Source organism: Sus scrofa, chromosome 15 (assembly GCF_000003025.6).
Source record: "Sus scrofa isolate TJ Tabasco breed Duroc chromosome 15, Sscrofa11.1, whole genome shotgun sequence".
Taxonomy (NCBI): Eukaryota; Metazoa; Chordata; class Mammalia; order Artiodactyla; family Suidae; genus Sus; species Sus scrofa.
Window position 1 is genome coordinate 106,515,574 of NC_010457.5, and position 19,987 is coordinate 106,535,560.

General features: G+C 37.1%; 1 protein-coding gene across 7 annotated transcripts in view; it reads left to right on the plus strand.

Annotated features, from left to right (window-relative positions):
* NBEAL1 (neurobeachin like 1) overlaps positions 429-19,987 on the plus strand; it is a 170,684-nt gene continuing 151,125 nt past the window's right edge. For 4 of the 7 annotated variants that reach the window (XM_021075106.1, XM_021075109.1, XM_021075103.1 and 1 more), the window contains exons 1-3: positions 709-864; positions 1,731-2,014; positions 19,836-19,927. In XM_021075106.1, the coding sequence (XP_020930765.1) occupies positions 1,964-2,014; positions 19,836-19,927 (143 nt within the window). In that variant the 5' untranslated portion in view covers positions 709-864; positions 1,731-1,963. Of the gene's footprint in view, positions 574-708; positions 874-1,730; positions 2,015-16,459; positions 16,596-19,835; positions 19,928-19,987 lie in introns of those variants that run through there. The other 3 variants (XM_021075110.1, XM_021075105.1, XM_021075104.1) reach the window with 3 other exon arrangements.

Below are 19,987 nucleotides of genomic sequence, written 5' to 3' on the forward strand. Positions count from 1 at the left end.
CTGTTTGACATTTTTCACAATAAAAGTTTTTTAAAAATGTTTAGGTGTACTAATCTCATGCGTCTTTCCCCAACTCCTTAAGCACCTTTCCCCCTAAAGTGGTCTATAGCTAGTAAATGCAGTTGTTTTCCTTTCGTATCTTTTTTTTTTTTTTTTTTTTTTAAGAGCAAAGCCCTTTTAATTCTTTAGTAGTGATGAAACAAGCCCGTTGTGCTTGACACTCAGCGACAGCGGAAGTATGAGACACAAACACGATAAAGGATTTTGGGGTGCGTGTGGGAGCAATTGTCTGTTCTTACATTAGCGTACACTCTCAGGACCAATCCCCTTTTTACAAAAAGAAATCAAAATGAAATCCTCTTTAGTTATCACCGTAGGGTTCCCTGCCCTCCAATGATTCCCGGAAATGACGCCACGAGCCGAACGCTCTGTCTGCCCATCCCCGGCAGCAGCAACGGGTGGACGTAAGCACGTCGTCGGTCCTTAGTCTCGTTCAGCTCGGGGCCGACAGGAGCGCCCCACCGGGAACCGGCCGCCGGGTCTTCAGAAGCCGGGTCGACTGCGACTGCGCAGGTATGCTGGGGCGAGGCTTCAGGTCATCCCGCCCCTTCCCAGCCTTCGCAACCAATGAACAGCTAGTGCCCTGGGGCGGGTAAATCCTTAGAGGCCAGAATGATTAGCCGAGAGGAAAGCCCCTCCTCTGGCCCCCTCCCAGCCTCCCGCCCCGCCCCGTGCGGTCGCCGCCCCGCCTCCCTCTCCTGCCCGCCTGCTTAGCTGCGGGGTGACACGGGGCTTCGCTGGGGAAGGGGGGGGCAGGGAAGCAGATTAGACGGCCTGGCGGCGGCGGCAACACGACCCCCCAATGTGAGCGTGGTGAGGCGAGCGGGTCGTAGGGAAGAGGGGGCCGCGTGGCAGAAATGGGAGGGCCCAGGGTGTTTGGGGGTGAGGGCGCGGTAGAGAGGGGGGCGGCCGTGAGGGGGCGAGGTCGACCCGGATGCGGTCGAGAGGGCGTGGGTAGTGGGTCGCGGAACGCCAAGCTCGCGTTGCCCCTTTGCCAAAGCTTCTCTTGGCGGCTCGGCTCGCATTAAGTTTGCCTCCCTTTCTCGGTTGCCCGGGATGCGAGGAGGAAATTTAAAGGTCCCCAAAACACTCGGAGGTTTTCCCGAGGTGTTTTCCTTGCCGCGCCGGTGTTTTCCTTGTGCGCTCCTTAACTGGATGGAGAGGTAGCGAGGCCAGGTGGAAAGGTCGACTTTCACTCCCTGAGGATTGTTGCAACAAACAAACCAGAAATTCTTCCCCCTCCTCCCCACGCCCTGCCCTGCAACACAGCGACAAACATTCCCAAGAAGTTTTAAGAAGCAGCCTAGAGAATTCCAAGGGATTCTGTCTTTGAAATATGTCAGTATGTGTGCTTTTTCTTATGTTTATAGAAAATGTATGAGTGGGAACGGCGTTTTTGCTGCTTACTATCATTGGACACATTTTTTGTTATGAAAAATACTCATCTTTGAGTTCTGCCCAAGAGGATTCTGATTTTCTGTTGATGTGAAATATTGTATTAGCTGTGATGTTTTTCTGAAATACCAATTTCTGTGAAATCCGATCAGTTGTGAAAGCTTAGCCAGTTGTTTGTGGGCAGTGAAGAAAATAAATCTCTAGTTTTTATAAACCCATAATTGTTAATATGGCCTCTTGTTAAAGGGAATCTTGCATCTTTTTCTCTTTTACAGATTTATGTAATTGCCCAAAGACCACTGATGAATATATGTTGGAATAACTGCTGAAACTGAATCTTATTAACCAGAAAGCAGACCGTCCTTTGTTTCACTTCTTTTTGTTTTCCCTACTGCTTTGAGTTTTATTGTAACAGCTGAAAAACTTGGAAAATAAAATGAACATACTGTGGTCTTGAACACAATTTTTTTTTTTGAGGAAAAATTAAAGTGCCAGAGTGAAAGCCAGAATGGCATCCAGAGAGAGACTCTTCGAACTTTGGATGCTTTATTGTGCGAAGGTAACTACTTTTCTTTCTATTTCTAAGTTTTAAAATACTTTGTTATAAAAACTTTTGTAACTGCCATTATTAACATTTTATTTAATGGATAATATCATGTTTATTTATAGTAATGACCTCAAATGTAAAAACGCAGGATTTTCTGTTTTCTGCTTTTGCAAGTTCGAACACATACCCAATATTGGCATGTTATTAAAAAGTGTACGGTGTGCTTTTATTTATTTTTTGTCTTTTTTCAGGGCAGCACCCGTCACATATGCAAGTTCCCCAGTTAGGGGTCAAATCCGAGCTGCAGCTGCCTGCCTATACCACAGCCATAGCAACACCAGATCCGAGCTGTGTCTGTGACCTGCACCACAGCTCGTGGCAACCCCAGATCCTTAAGCCACTGAACAAGGCCAGGGATTGAATCCAAGTCCTCATGGATACTAGTCGGGTTCCTTGCAGCTAAGCCAAGATGGTAACTCCTAGGGTGTGGTTTTAACTTGATATTTTTCTTCAGTGATCCTAACATTATATAAGTAAAACTATGACCTTAAGATAAAAATATTTATATTTTTGTTTGGTTTTTTTCCCTCTCACAAGTGGAAGTACTGATAGAGATATTTTTATAAGACCATTAAACATTTTTCTCATAATTAATCTTTTTTAAGTTGTATAAAAAGGTTATTGTATAAAAGGGCTATAGACTTGAGGTGGTTACTGTAAGCTTGCCCTAATGCACCTTAGAAGCATTGTCTTACTTGATCCTCACAATCATCATGTGAAACGGGTATTGTAATTATCCTTTTTGACTGATGAGAAAAACTGATGCAGAGGTTAAAGAGGCCAATGAGAAGCAGGCACTTCTGCTTCTGTACCTAGTTGGACTCTGTACTGTCTGATTCTAGTCCATGCTCTTATCCATTATGACTCATTATTTTTACTTTTGTCATTCAAAATTAATTTTTCTTTTTTCATCTTTATATGACTTTACATGTTAACTTTGATTTTAGGTTATTGGGGGAGAAAGGTATTACTTAAAAACATGTTTTTCCAGTGAGAGCTGATTACTACTTTGAAGATACTGAAAAGGGTCAGAGTAACATCTCCAATTTACTGCTTAAGTTACTTTAGGTCTATGTGGTGAAATTCTCAAGTCTCAGCTTGCGTTTTTTGCATTATCCCTTTGGGTTCCCTTTTTATACTTTCACCTCTTTAAAGAACAACTTATTCTTTAACAGATGACCTCAGTTATCTTAATATTAAATATTAGAGTTTGCACTGGAATTTTCTGTTACTTCCTGGTTTGATATTACAGTTACTGAAGGACGTATACTTTGAAATGTTTAATATGGATTTTTAAAATAGCTTTTAGTCTTGTGTAATTTAATTCCAGAAATGTCTTTTTAAAAATAGACCACTCTTCCAATAAAAAAAAGAATCCAATTCACCAACTTTTGAAAATAGTCACTAACACGTCGTCCAAAAATCAAAATGCATTTAGTATGCTTGCCTAGTAGTTTGAAAATGATGTCTTTAAAAATCCATCAAACTTACTAGGTTTTTACATTTTCAGAATGACAAAAAGTAAATGGGGTTACATTGTCTTATTAATTAGTTATATTGTTTCTAGGTCGAATTCATGTTTTATTTAAGTGATACTGTGCTTATTGAAAAGACAGTATCATTGACAGAAACAGACTTTAGTTCTTAATGATTTAACATCAACGTGAACCCTTTTTTATGAGAATGTCTAAGTAAATAATGAAGGCCCTTCATGGTCAAATCTTGAAGCCTGTTCTTGGAGAGGAAGATAAATCTCATTTTTTATGTTTAAGATTTAAATCATTTGTGCACTTAATAAGATAAAAATTTTCCACCTGCTTTCAAAAAAATCATTGCTTAATGATTTTGTTTCATCAGTTCATGAATAAGCTACTTGTAAGCTAGACAATAACTATGTTTTGTTCAAACACCTTGAATTCAAATAGCTTCCAAATAATGTATCAGATTTAACATTTCTGCTTCCTAGTGAGGATGGTTACCAAATACTCAGTTCTCTGTGGTACTTTCTCTCTAGCCTTATTGCCCTCCATCTAGCACATAGCTCCTCAAACCACCTGACTTCTTTTTCTCCACTGGACTAACTTTTAAGACCTTTTTAAAACTCCTTTGATGGGCTTTCAGACTACTTCAGGACTGCGAAGATCTTTTAACTTAGCTCCAACTTAGATCTCTTTTGGGGCTTGCAATTGTGGAATCCAGTTTTGCCTCTACTGATGCTTTGTTTTGTAACCTTGAGCAAGACTTACCTCTTTGGGTCTCAGTTTTCTCATTTGTCATTAGTGGTGTTTGTCCAGGAAGAATTTTTGCCTTGTTCACCATAAGATTTTCATTTAGGAGTTCCTGGTGCAGTGGGTTAGTGATCCAGCTTGTCTCTGTAGTGTTGCTGGTTTGATCCCTGGCCTGGTGCAGTGTGTTAAGGATCCAGCATTGCTGCATCTGTGACGCCTTGAATTTGACCTCTTGTCTGGGACTGTGCCCGGTGTGTGGCCGAAAAGGCAAAAAAGGGGAAAAGATTTTCATTTGTTCTGACCTCTGAGGGCCATGGAGGGTTTTTTTTGTTTGTTTGTTTTCCGTCCTAATTCTGTAGTTTGTCATATGGAACTTTTTTGGTTCATCTTTCTTTTTTTGGGCTTTTATTATGGAAAATTTCAAGTAGGCACAAATAGAGAAGGTGCTAAGGTGAACCTTTTTGTATCTGTACTGTGCTTCAATAACTATCGGTTTATATTCAATGATGTTTCATCTAAAACATTCCGCTATCCCTTCCTCTACACCTGAATTATTTTAAAACAAATCCCAGATGACATAGCTTCTTGGTAAATATTTACAAATATATCTATAAAATAAGAACTCCTCTTAAAAACATAATCACAGTATAATTCTTTAAATCTCAAGTATCTGATCGGTCTTCAGACTTTCTTGGGTGCTTCATAAATGTTGTTTTCATACTGTTTGATGCAACATTTAAACAAAATAGACATGTATTTTGCTGAAAATCTGTTGAGTCTTTTAATCAATGGACTCTCCCCCACCACACTTTTTATTCCTTCTATTTATTTGTTGAAGAAATGGGGTTTTGACATTAGAATTTCCTCAGTCTGAGTTTTGCTGGTCCAATTCCCTTGATTTTAATTGTTGCTTCTGCTGGTGTCTGCAAGCTGGCAGATCTAGAGGCTTGATTGATTCACATTCTGTTTCCTGGGGTAAGGCTAGAATATTTCATGAGTATCTTGGCCATCAGTGACTTGTGCCTATATGCATTAATTATTTCATTAGGAGTTTGCAAAACTGTGATATTATAATTTTATAATTTCTTATTAGTAGAACATACATGTCCCCTCATCAGTTGTTTGATGACAGTTCCTTAAAGGGAAGGGAAGCAATTAAATGTCTGATTCTTTCTCTTTGTTTTCAGAATAATTACTAGCATCCTCCCAAAGGTGACCCTTATTTTCATTGAGTGTCAAGTTCATCTTGAATGATTAAAATTAAAATTTAAACATTCTCTACTATTTTGCTGACCTAGTTGGTATGCTATTCATATCAAACATTGTACACATACCTGATTAAAGAAGATGACTCGGAAGATTTATGAAGGTCTGCTTCAGGGCAATATGTATGGTTAAGATATCCTTTATATTTGCCATAATGCTAATCTTGACCCAGGTATCCCACAGGGCATTAGCAATAGATGAATATTAAGGAACTATGATAGTGTTTCTGTGTAATTTAATGTGGTGTCTTAAAGCTTATCATTGAACATAATGAAAGCTCAATAGGTGTTTAAATAGGACTGTATCAGAAACAACCCTGGGGCAGTATTGCTTGGTCAAAGGAATACTAAAGAGGTATATAAATATGTCTTCTTCCCATTAGTCTGGGTTTAGTTGCAAGCCTAAATACTAGTGATTAAAGTTTTCTAAGTAGAATTAAAATAAATTACTGTTTCAGTGTTTACCAGCTTTTCACTTTCTCTTTCTAGGAATAGGATTTAAATTGTTAAAAACATGCATCTTCCTAGTAAGTTATCTGTTAACCTCGTGTAGTTGTTATTACATAATACAGGCAGGATGATTTCTGATAACCCAGCATTCCTGCTGTATATAGAGTCTTTCACCAATATATAAATCTACTAATTCAAGTTATATAGTCTGAACTTTTCTTGCCTACAAAGGGTCATCCCCACCCCACCCTGGTCAAGGATTTCATCAACAGTGCATTTCATATAGCTCTTATAAGTTAAACATTAATTTGAAAACAGGTTTCATCTTGTATCTGGATTTTATTAGTTCAGTAGTTAACTACTTCTGGTCTGATTTTTCTTAAGTGTAGAGAGCAACTTTATTTCTTAATATCTACAGATTTCAATGTATATTATCTCTATTTGGTACCATGTTATTATTCCCTGTATCTTTTGACATTATTTCTTTACTTAACGTGCTCGTAATAAGAGAGATGGTGGGAGAACAATTTTGGTGTCTGCATTATCATGTAACTTTTTAGAATTCATATATTGCATAAAACATATACATATATATGTATCCCTGTCTCAGCTGTTGCCCTTTGATAGGCATAAGTATTTCTGTTCTACATTTACCTTTTGGTAGTGCTACCCTTAGTCACCAGAATATGCAGAAGAGAAACTGAGCTTCTCAAATTCCTTGATAACTTTGTTATTTTTGTTCTGTGTAGTGGAAAGTATCAAATGCATTAACTCAGTAAAAATATACAAGGTGACTGAAAAACATGACATCTTGTAATGTGGCAGTGTGGGTTGAAATTCATGGTTCATTTTTGTCACTGCGTTTGGTTTTTTTTTTTTTTTGAGATTCAATTTACACTGGAAAATTTCATGAAATTTCAGAATTAAAGTCAAGGCTTAGTTCCAATTCTATTTCTGATGTAACGAACCTGAAAACAGATTAATTTATCTCATTCCTTTATATTTCTGTTTTTTCATCATTCAAATGGAAAAAAATAACTATTTTGCCTATTTTTCAAAGTTGTTGAGAACAAAATGAATTGACTGCATTTAAATGTACCATGAGGGTAAGAAATATAAAAATGTACTGTATAAGTTTTTAAAAGATACATGTTTGTTTTTGTATTGTATAATAATAGAAATATTGTCTTTTTAGCAGTAGTGATGAATGTCTGAATTTCTAATCTGTGTTTATTTTTGCTTTCAAGCATGGTGCTTAATCATCTTGGTAATAATTTGAGGTTTTTTTTTTTTAATTCTAAACCAAGTTTGTTTTGGATCTTGATGATGCTCCACTTCCTGCTGTTGCCCTTTGTCCTGCTAAATCTGGCATATGACTGAAATAGATAGTTTTGCAATGAGTTCAGAGTAAACTTCCTTTTCAGAATAAAAGTTTTGCTTCATAAGGAAAATAGAATTTAGAGGTGTTTTATTCAGATAAAAAGGCAAGTACCTCTTTTATATATAAATTTGGAAACAATCGGTGAATGAATCCTCTTCTAATGAGAAAATTATAATTTATTTATATAATTTTGTTTATAATCCTAAGTGAAACTTCTGGCAAGTTGTAATAATATACATCAATCCTTATAATTTAACCCATTTTTTAATAAGTCTCTGGTATGTACAAAGTATAGAAATAGCTCTTCATTTTCTTTGGCTTAATAGTGACTTTGTATATAAAGAAAGTCGTGTTGTTTGACGCTAAGGCAGAACAAAACAAAATCATTAGCTCAGTGATATTGGTTACCAATTACATATTCATTTTAGGAAGTTAGATGTGAAAGAACAATAAATGAGTATTTAATAACAATAGACATGTCTGTAGGGAAGGAATATCACTACCTTTGTGATTTGACTTGAGGAGCTTATGCACTACTCTAAAAAGCTGTTAAGATGCATGAAAATTTCTTATTATTCATGTCTTTTGAATAGCAAAATTTTAATTTTCTTGGTAGAAGCACTTAAATATGTAGATGTGTGGAGCAAAGGGGAGAAAGAAGAGGCTAAAATCACTTTCAGGTTTCTCTTGTCATCCCATTCACCAAGTTAGCTAATACAAGTTCACTAGGTTTTCAGATTAATATGTGAGTTTGCAGTGCCTTGGGGACATCTAGGTAGTAAGAAATACCCACAAAGTGGAGTTCAGAAGGTGGTCTATGTTGGGAATAAAGATTTCAGAGTCCTTATGTTGGCAGTTGTTGAAAAGTTACATGACAGTTAAGAAGAGAAGAGGATCAGACACAGGGAGTCGTGAAGAACTTTATCATTTAAGAGAAGCAAAGAGAAAGAAGAGTTTGTTGGGAGTTTGAATGGAGGAGAACCAGGAGTGAGTGGTCGCCTTGGAAAGAAGAGGGTTGTTATAAAGAAGGGAATAGTCGGTAGTGTCACTTTCAGTGTAGCTTTGAAGAAAAGCATTATGGAGCTTGTATTGGATTCCACAGTTAAGAGATGATTGGCAGCTTTAGCAAAGTAGGTCTAAAGAGAGTGGGGGGAGAAGATATTAAATCACAATTCTGCATTTTACTTTCAAATTAGATTCCACAGACTTAAAATTACTGACAAACTGCTATTAAAGTTTTTAAATGTTTACTTTATTTTTGTACTTACCTGACCGAGGGCCTTTCATATTCATTCTTAACCATAAGGAATATCAACATTTTCTTTTAATTTATGTCGTGATTGGTGTCAGACTGGTAAAATTTTCATCTCCTGGGATAAACCAAAGCATTAACTGATCCATGCATTTTATACAGAAGTCATTCAGGCATTTCAAAACAGTGCTTATGTTTAAAAAAAAAAAAAAAGTGGTTAGAGTTCCCATTGTGGCACAGCGAAAATGAATCCGACTAGGAACCATGAGGTTGTAGGTTCGATCCCTGGCCTTGCTCAGTGAGTTAAGGATCCAGCATTGCTGTGAGCTGTGGTGTAGGTTGCAGATGCAGCTCGGATCCTATATTGCTGTGGCTCTGGTGTAGGCTGGTGGCTACAGCTCCGATTCGACCCCTAGCCTGGGAACCTCCATATACCAAGGGTGTGGCCCTAAAAGGACAAAGACAAAAAAAAAAAGTGGTTGTTCGATGCATTTAATTTAACTACTACACAATCTTTTCTGATAGTAAACATTAGAATAGTAGGAAAGATAGGTATGATTTCAATTTATGATGTCATTGTGAGGTGAATTTACTTTTTTAGTGAATAAATTTGACTTAGGAGTTTTGTCAAAATATAAAACCTAAATACATTCAAAATGTAAAATTTCAGTTTCCTAGTGAATGAACTTTATTTGAGGGATGAAAATAAACAGACTTTCTAATTTAGGTTTATGCTCTAAGAGCAAGTAGTAAAGATGTTTTACTTTTATACTGAGATTTAAATTTAAGATACACAGATTAATTGTAGAAAATCTAGGAAATGCAGATATGTAGAAAAAGTTTCATTATTCAGAGACTTTTAAAGTACTTTTATTATTTTTTAATGACTCAATGAATTTATTACATTTATAGTTGTACAGTGGTCACAATCCAATTTTATAGGCCTTTTATGCATGTGATTGAAAAGTGTGTAAATTACATTTACTACTACAGATCATTAACATATTAAATTTGAGGAGTTCCCATTGTGGCTCTGCAGAAATGAACCCGACTAGAATTCATGAGGATGCAGGTTTGATCCCTGGCCTTGCTCAGTGGGTTAAGAATCTGGTATTGCCAAGTGAGCTGTGGTATAGGTTGCAGACGCGACTCTGATCTGGCCTTGCTCAGGCTGTGGTGTAGGCTGGCAGCTGCAGCTCTGATTTGACCCTTAGCCTGGGAACCTCCATATGGCCTTGGGTGTGGCCCTAAAGAGACAAAAAAAAAAAAAAAAAAGATATTAAATTTGAAAAACTTGAACCTGATGTGAAGTTTGAACATTATTTTAATCTTTTCAGTCCTGTTAAAAAAGTGTCAATGTTATATTTAATTAGTGCATACGTAGTAATACACTTTTCTAAAGAATTTAGTTCAATTCAGTTAGTTTTAATTCAGTGCCTGTTGTATGTACATGTTATTTATTGTCATTTCATCCCTTGAATTTTACATTTTTCCTCTCTTTAAAAACTTGATCATTTAAAAAAAAAAAATAAACATTTTTTAGAGCAGTTTTAGTTTCACAGCAAAATTGATTGGAAGTACAGGAAGTTCCTATGTACCCACATTTCCATATATGCATAGCCTTTCCTGCTATTGACATCCCACACCACAGTGGAACATTTGATCACTTGACTGACTTCCCAAAAACGCTTGAACCAGAAATTTCTTTACTTGTTTGCTATGTGTGAAACTCCAAGATGAACAGAACAAGCAACAGGGAATATATCTAACATTCCAACATTGCAGCTGTTAGTTTTTTCAAGCCTTGTTAATTTTAGCCAAGCATTTTTACACTGTATTGACCAAAGGTAGAACTTTATTAATTATATGAATAGTTATTTAAAACTTAAGAAATACCTGAAGTAAAAAGTGAAAATTTTTCTCCCTAGGGATTGGTGTATTCTAAACCTGTATTTATGCAGAGACTGCTCTTAGGATATTACTGCTTTTGTTTGTGTTAAAATGGCTTCCAAGTCTTGCCTGGATGTGACTGGCTTTCATCAGAATTTCCATCAAAATTTTATATCTATATTTAATTGACTGTGACTTCATCTGAGGGCATGCTTTTCCAACTAGAGTCAGTTTCCCACTCGGCTCATAGGCCCAGATGTGAGACCTAAGGGAGGATGCATGAAGTCATTAGCGACTGTTGAGCTGAAGAGAGAGCGTTTGGTCAAGATTTTAAAGAATTAATAGTTATTTAATAGAGAGGACGTGCCAGACATGGGTAAGGCATGACCAAAAGTACAAAGGAAAAGTGATCTTAATACAAATTTGCGTCATTAATGTGAAATTGTATGCTGCTTCTCTGTTTTCATGCTTATCTGTGTACACAAAAACTTCATTTTACTGCCTAATTTAGTATAATTTTTTTGAAGACTTTTTGAATAGCAGTTAATCTTGACATGTTGGAGTACCACCTATGCACATAAATCTAGTGAAAGCACATCAGCATGAACACCTCTTAACAGATGTGCATAGGCAATGAGAAGTATGTCATAACAGCAGCTTTTCTTTTTTCTTTTTTTTTTTTTTTTTTGGTCTTTTTGCCTTTTCTAGGGCCGCTCCCGTGGCATATGGAGGTTCCCAGGCTAGGGGTCGAATCGGAGCTGTAGCCTCTGGCCTATGCCACAGCCATAGCAACTCGGGATCCGAGCTACGTCTGCGACCTACACCACAGCTCACGGCAACCCCAGATCCTTAGCCCACTGAGCAAGGCCAGGGATCAAACCCGCAACCTCATGGTTCCTAGTTGGATTCGTTAACCACTGCGCCATGGTGGGAACTCCAACCGCAGCCTTTCTAAGAGAAATTGTAAGATGCATTTTGATTTCAAAGATGCCAAAATGTAAAAAATTTTGTCTTAGAATCAGAGAAATATGGAAAAATGACCTAGCAATTGGGAAAAAGGATGTCTAGAAATGGAAAAGAAACCCCAATAATGATAACTAAAAACCAATAAATGGGATATGAGTTTAAATAGCTTAAGAGAATTAAAGCGTTGGAAGAGAGATCACAGAATTCTTTTAGAATATATCCTATGAAGTCAAAGAAATGGAAAATATAGAAGGCAAAGAAGGATAGTATGAAAAGATTTAACACATGTAATTTGACTGGAAAAGAGAGTAAAGAAACATGAAGCAAATGTTAATATTTGAAGAGATTGCAGGTGAGAGCTTTCCAGGATTGATGAAAGTCTGGTGAATTTCAAGGAGAGTAAATAAAACAAATTCTAAACCAAGATAGTGAAATCATAGTGGTTTTGCAGAAAACCAGAGAGAAAGAGAAAAATCTTAAAAGCTGCCATAGGAAAAAATGATTATATTCAAAGGGATTATACATTAATAGCTAATTTTTCAGTGATGATAGAAGGGAAAGGGTAATGGATTAACATCTTTAAAGAAAAGACTTACTAATGTAATTTCCAACCAAGTGACATTTTTTTCAAAGAAGAAAGTGAACTAAAATCATTTTCAGCAATTCCAAAACTGTTCAATTCATGAGGAAAATATACCAATTTTAAATTGTGTGCCACTCATACTGTAGTCTCAAAATAAGGCAAGCATTGAGAGAATGATAGAATAATGAGCATTTGACCATCATGGTAGGTTTTTTTTTTTTTTCAACTTAGATATTTTAGCAGTTTTTTAAAACACATTTTTCTCAGTAATTGTTAGAATAAACAGACCAAAAAAAAAAAAATCAGTAAAGATACGCAAGATTTAAGTAGTAGATTTGACAAATTTGAAAGGAATTTATTTAGAACATTACACCAAACATACATTCCTTTCAAGCAAACATACTTAGAAAAGTGATATGACAGACCTTAAAAGCAAGTTTCAGCAAATTTCAAATGATTGAAACAATAGAGTATGTTTTCTGACAAAAATGTAGTTAAGGAAGAAATAGCAAACTGATTTATAAAAAATGTTTGGAAGCCATGAAATACACTTTAAAACAAAACTTCGATTAAAAAACAACTAATAAAGGAAAGTTAGAGTCTGTCTTTGGAATTGAATTTTAAAAGTACTGCATTTTAGAACTTCATGGTGGGGGTGGAACCTAAAACAATACTTAGGAAAATTTATGGCTAGAAATGTGTTAAAAAAGAAGAGCAAAAGCTAAAAATTAGCTAGTCATTTGTGGTGGGCAGCCTCAAGATCCTCACCTTCTGGTATTCACACCCTTTTATAGTCCTCGCCTACATTGTGTTAGGGTTTGTCTCTGACCCATAGAGTTTGGCAAAAGTGATGCTATGACATTTCTGAAATTAGAAAAGACACTATTGTTTCCCTCTCAGTTACTCTTTTTTTCCTTCATCATTTGCTGTGGGGGAAGCAAGCTGCTATGTTGTCAACAGCCCTGTGGAGGAGCCCAAGTTGTGAAGAACTGAAACCTTGCCAACCACCACTTAAGTGAGGTTGGAAGTAGTTCCTCTAGCCCAGTCAAGCTTTGGGATGACTGCAGCCCTAGTTTCCATCTTTATTACATATTAGTGAGAAATGCTGAGCCAGAACCACCCATCTAAACTGTTTTTGAATTCCTGGCCCTACAAAACATAGTATTTGTTGTTTAAGCTCTTTACTTTGTTATGCAGAAGCAGATTATTAAATTTTAAGGTTTTTTTCTTTGTGTGTGTGTGTTTAGGGCCATACCCATAGCATATGGAAGTTCCCAGGCAGGGGTCAAATTGGAGGTGCAGCCACAGAAGCCAGGAATCTGAGCTGCGTCTGTGACCTGTACCACAGCTCACAGCAATGCCAGATTCTTAACCCACAGAGTAAGGCCAGGAATTGAAACCGCATCCTCATGGATAGTAGTCAGTTTTGTTGCCACTGAGCCACAATAGGTACTCCTAAGTTTTGTTTTGTTTTGTTTGGTTAATATGAAAGTTCTCAAATTTGTTACATTTGTTTTGGTTCTTGAAGGAAATGTACATAAATAAGAAGGTTGACATATTTTAAGGAATGTTTAATTTTGATAAATTATCCATATAACATCTTGAGATGAATGGCATAAACACAATCTGTATCTGGATATAAATTTAAGAATCTGGAAGTTTGAGAGTAAATTAATAGGTCTTCCTTCTGCAAATCTTTCTAGTAGTCATGGTGTTATCATAAGGAAATTATAACTTTTATTACAAAAGTTACTCAAAACATCGGATCTAGGAAATGATAATCAGTAGCTTCTAATATCACAAAAGAGATAACTAGGTATGTATTATCTGAAGAACATATATAACATCACCTATGTAGAATTTTTGCACCTCCCCACCCCCACCAAATCTGAGAGTTTCTAGGTATACTCCTTCACAGGAAAGTCAGAAGACTTAGGAACATGTTAAATAATATAAAGATAGGCAGTCAGCAAAATCTCTAATGTAAGAAAAACTAAATTACAAAAGACCCAATGTCTTCAACAGGTAAATTAGGGGGGAAAAAAGAGAAATCTAAAAGAAACCTGTAGGTTTAAAAGCCTTAAAATATATACTAACAGGAGTTCCCGTCATGGCTCAGTATTTAACGAATCCAATTAAGAAACATGAGGTTGAAGGTTCAATCCCTGGCCTTGCTCAGTGGGTTAAGGATCTGGGGTTGCCATGAGCTGTGGTGTAGGTTGCAGACGAGGCTCAGATCCCACGTTGCTGTGGTTCTGGCGTAGGCCGGTGGCTACGGCTCCAACTGGACCCCTAGCCTGGGAATCTCCATATGCCATGGGAGCAGCCCAAGAAAATGGCAAAAAGCCAAAAAAAAAAAATATATGTGTATATATATCTATATATATAGATATATATATAACACATACACACACACACACACTAACAGATTGCAAATTGTGGACTTAATTTGGGTCCTGATCTTATCAGACAGTTAAGAAAGGCATATATGGGAGTTCCCTGCTGGCTCAGTGGGTTAAGGATCTGGTGTTACTGCTGTGGTGTGAGTTAAGTCCCCGGTGCAGGAATTTAGGATGCTGCAGGCATGACCCAAAAAAAAAAAAAAAAAAAAAAAAAAAAAAAAAGGTGGGGGGAGGCATTTATAAGCAAGTCAGGAAAGCTTGAACATCATCTGATATTAAAGTATTGCTAGTTTTTTTAGATGTGATGCTGTATTTTAAAAGATATTTTTTACGAATAGATACCAAAATATTTGTGGGCGAAATAGGATATCTGGACTTGCTTAAAAATAAATCAGTTGAGGATGAGGATATAGATGAAAGAAGATTGGTTATGCATGATTTGATAGTTGTTGGAACTGAGTCATTTATACCATTTTCTCTACCTTTTATGTATGTTTGTAATTTTGTTCAATAAAATGCTCTTAGAGCAGAAATTATTAAAATAATAAACATAGTAGGATCAACCAAATAAGTTGGTTTTTGGTAGAACTAGTGAAATGCAGTCAGGAGGGTAAAGTTATATATGTTTCAGAAATTTCATATTCACCTCTTCCAATGCCATTCACCAGGCATATTTCATTTTTAAGATAATGTATTCTTTTTTTGTTTTTTGGGTTTTTTTTTTTTTTTGTCTTTTCAGGGCCACATCCGTAGCATGTGGAGATTCCCAGGCTAGGGGCTGAATTGGAGCTGTGGTCGCTGGCCTACGCCACAGCCACAGCAACGTGGGATCGGAGCCACATCTGCCACCTACACCACAGCTGATGGCAACGCCAGATCCTTAACCCACTGAGCAAGGCAAGGGATCGAACCCGCAACCTCATGGTTCCTAGTCAGATGTGTTAACCACTGAGCCACAACGGGAACTAAGATAATATATTGTTAAAAATCTTCTTTAACATTGCTTAACTAGTGCTTCTCAAACTTGGTTAAGCACAGCCATCTTTTCTTTTTCTTTAACTTTTCAAATTAAATCTGTTCTCATCCAAATGGACAGTGTTCCTAAATACTCACTTAGGAAATGCTGGGTTCTTGAAGTCTTATAGTCCTTTGTATCTGTCCCACTGCTTCAGTTCTGGAATAGAACTGTGTTCTTTCCACACTGGAACAGTACCAGTATTGTACATCTTGGAGCACATCTTGCTATTTTCTATCTGGACTTACCCTCTTTCCTTCTTTCTCCTTGAAAGCATCTGCTTATGACCTGAGAAAACTTCTGAGAACTTCTGTTACTCAGTTACCTCCAACCTTGACAGGTTCTGTGACTGTGTTATTTTGATACTTTTCACAACTGTTTTACTTCTGAGGATGTTTTGCATTATTTCTTGATGCTTCTCTTTCCTATTGAAGAAAGCACTTTGAAGACAAGGTTGTGGTTATTTTAGCTTTCTTTTTTTTAAGTTGAAATATAGTTGATAGACGTTATGTTTTGTCTTCAGGCCCATAGAGTCCAGCACTCTCTTTGGTTGGTACATGGTTGACTGGTACTTATTAAATGTTTTTTGAAGTAGCTAGTCTCTGTCAGCCTTGAGGGCTGGCCTGAAAGACTAATCACCATTAATAATAATGTTTATATGGGAGGAATTTATTTTCTTTTGCCAAGACATTAGAGAATAAATTATGAATATGACTGACTTAAATGCAAAGAGATTTGAAAGGAAAATAATGCACTTAAAATCATGTGACGTAGGGGCTCATGAAATACTTAAATATGTACATGTGTAAAGATATTATCTTTATTTTTATAGAAAAACTGTTTTGCAAACTTAGGGTGACAGGGAAGAGTCACTTCAGTGCTTCTGCAGTACTTAATATATTTGTGTATTGTGTTAATAAATATTATGCAAATGGGGAGATAACTTTTTTGTCAAACTTTTACAGGGAGTTAATTCTCTGCTTTATTAAAAAGGAACCATGATAAAGAAAACTCCAGTTGTTTGTATTTCTGGAGTCTTATCCTGAATGGATAAATGAATGAATAAATGCGTGAATGGTGTGCTAGTTGAAGTTGAACAAGGTAATTAATGAAACTCTTGAGAACATTTCTCATAAGAGGTAGTTCTTTCTCTGAAATATTTCCGTCCTATTTCTCAGTGATGATGTGGATGGTAACAAATTATGATCTGATTTTGCAACAGTATATTAATAGAAAAAACAAATACATGAAATGTCAGCAGTCTGCATATTCTGGGAACATTCTTTCAGGAATTCTGATTTGTAGTGTAATGCTTTTATTTTAGGAAAATAAATACTTGAGTTCTCTTTATGTAAGAACAGTGCCTAACCAATGATATTTAAAAACTAATTAAGACTCCTAATATCATGTTGAAATTGACTGGAGTAAAAAGGAGTAAAGGAAGTAAAAGAAACAAATTTGAGCATCTTTTTTTTTTTTTTTTTTTTTTTTTTTTTTAACCACACCTATGGCATATGCAAAATTCTGGGCCAGGGATCAAGTCAGAGCTGCAGGTGCTACCTTTGCTGCAGGTTTAGCGACACCGGATCCTTATCTCACTGTGCCACAGTGGGAATTCCCTTGAGCATCATTTTTAGTGGTGCAACTTATACTTAAAAAGACATTTCTGAGGAGTCACAGTGTTGTTGTTTTTTTTCCAAATCAACTATGAAATGTAACTTACCAACCATAAAATTCACAGATTTTAAGTGTCAAATTTGATGAGTTTTGTTTTTTGAGGGGCCATGCCCACAGCTGCAGCATGTGGAAATTCCCAGCCCAGGAGTCAAACCTGCACCACAGCAGCAACCTGAGCTGCTGCAGTGACAATTCCAGAGCCTTAACCTGCTGTGCCACAAGGGAACTCCAAATTTGATGAGTTTTTGTGTATGTGTTTTTCATGCCCTGAAGCATATGGAGTTTCTGGGCCATGGGGTCAGAATTGAGCTGCAGTTCTGACCTATTCTGCAGCTATGGCAACGACAGATCTTTTAACCCACGGTGCAGGACCAGGGAATGAACCTGCATCTTGGTGCTTCAGAGACGCTGCCGATCCTGTTGTGCTACAATTGCGGGAACTCCCAAATATGATGAATTTTGATACAGCCAAACATTTGTGTGCCCACTACCCTAATAAAATGGAAAATTTCTATCATCTAGGAACATTTCCTTTGTGTCCCTTTGTAGTCAGTCTTCTGAAAGACAGTCAGTAATCTAATTTCTGACACTATAGCCTGCTCTAGAACATTGTGTAAATGATATCACGCACAGTGTATATACTTTAATGCCTGGCATCTTTTGCTCAACATATTTTTGAAATTTCTACTTGTTGTTATACTAATAGTTCATTCATTGTTATTGCAGAATAGCATTCCATTCTGTGAATATATTACAGTTTATCAGTTAACCTGCTATGGACGTTTTGGTTTGTTTCCAGCTTTAGGCCATTAAAAATAAATCTTCTATGAACATTTTTGTACAAGTCTTTTTGTGAATATATGTTTTCACTTCTCCTGAGAGGATTAAATGGGCCATGTGGAAATTTATGTTTAACTTTAGAAGAAACTGCCAAGCTGTTTTCCAGGTGGTTATATCATTTTATACTTCTGCCGAAAATATGAGTTCCAATTATTCTACATTTTTTCCAACACTCGGTATGGACAGTCTTTTAAGTTTTAGCCATTCTAGTGGGTGTAATGGTATTCTGTTTCATATTAATTTTCATTTCCCTGGGTAATTGATGGTGTTGAGAATGCTTTTCCATGCTCCTTGGCCATTTGTGTATCTTCTTTTGTGAAATGTCTGAGCCTGTTGCCCATTTTTAAAGTGAGTTGTCCTTTTTACATTGAATCATAAGAGTTCTTTATATATTCTTGGTTCAAGTCCTTTTTCAGATATATGTACTGAAAGTATTTTCAGGTAGTATAATATGGTTTACTTTTTCATTTTCTTTCTGCTTTTTAGGGCTACACCTGTAGCATATGGTAGTTGCTAGGCTAGGGGCTGAATTGGAGCTGTAGCTGCTGGCCTACACCACAGCCACAGCAATGTGGGGTCCGAGCCATGTCTGTGGTTACACCACAGCAGCTGCCAACCTATACCAACAGCTCATGGCAACGCTGGATGCCTAATCTACTTTTGTCTTTTTTGTTGTTGTTGTTATGGTTGCTATTTCTTGGGCCGCTTCCGCGGCATATGGAGGTTCCCAGGCTAGGGGTTGAATCGGAGCTGTAGCCACCGGCCTACGCCAGAGCCACAGCAACGCAGGATCCGAGCCGCGTCTGCAACCTACACCACAGCTCACGGCAACGCCGGATCGTTAACCCACTGAGTAAGGGCAGGGATCGAACCCGCAACCTCATGGTTCCTAGTCGGATTCGTTAACCACTGCGCCACGACGGGAACTCCATGGATGCCTAATCTACTGAATGAGGCCAAGAATCAAACCTGCATCCTCACTGATACTAATCGGGTTCATTACCACTGAGCCACAATGGGAACTCCACCTTTTCAGTTTCTTAACAGTGTCTTTTGATGACTAGAAGTCTTTAATTTTGATTAAGGCCAATTATTATTTTTTTCTTAGTGATTCTGGTGTCCTACCTAAGAAATTTTTGTCTCCTCAAGATTGCAAAAGTATTCTACCATATTTTCTTTTGCAAGGTTTTTTTTTTTGGCCTTTTTTGGTATTTCTTGGGCCGCTTCCTGCGGCATATGGAGGTTCCCAGGCTAGGAGTTGAATTGGAGCTGTAGCCACCAGCCCACGCCAGAGCCATAGCAACGCAGCATCTGAGCCGTTTCTGCAACCTACACCACAGCTCACAGCAACACCGGATCCTTAACCCGCTGAGCAAGGCAGGGATTGAACCCGAAACCTCATGGTTCCTAGTCAGATTCGTTAACCACTGCACCACGACGGGAACTCCCAGCTTAAATCTTTATAAATAAATATAAATGTTTCCTCCCATTTGCTTGCTTTGGGTTTAATTTGCTCTTTTTCTAGGTTCTTAATTTTTTTTTTTTTTTTTTTTTGACTGCCCCTATGGCATGTGGAGGTTCCTGGGCCTGGGATCAAACCCAGGCCACAGCAGTGACAATGCCGAATCTTTAATCACTAGGCCACCAGAGAACTCCTTAATACACATTTTAAAGCAGCATATATATCTTCCTGAATGTCACTTAGAGATTTCATATTATTGCTTCTTTCAACTTATCAATTCATATCTGTTCAATAGGAGTGAATGCATTTTTTTAAAAAATTCCAGACATATATTTAATATTACAATGGTTTTCTTATTTCAGAAAGATCCAGATTATCTGAAGCTGTGGTTGGACAATTTTGTTTCTAGCTACGAACAATTCTTAGATGTTGACTTTGAAAAGCTTCCTACCAGGTATGTAGAAACACTTAATTTCCTACCCTTGGGTGAGTTTGTTAATTTTTGTCACAAAAA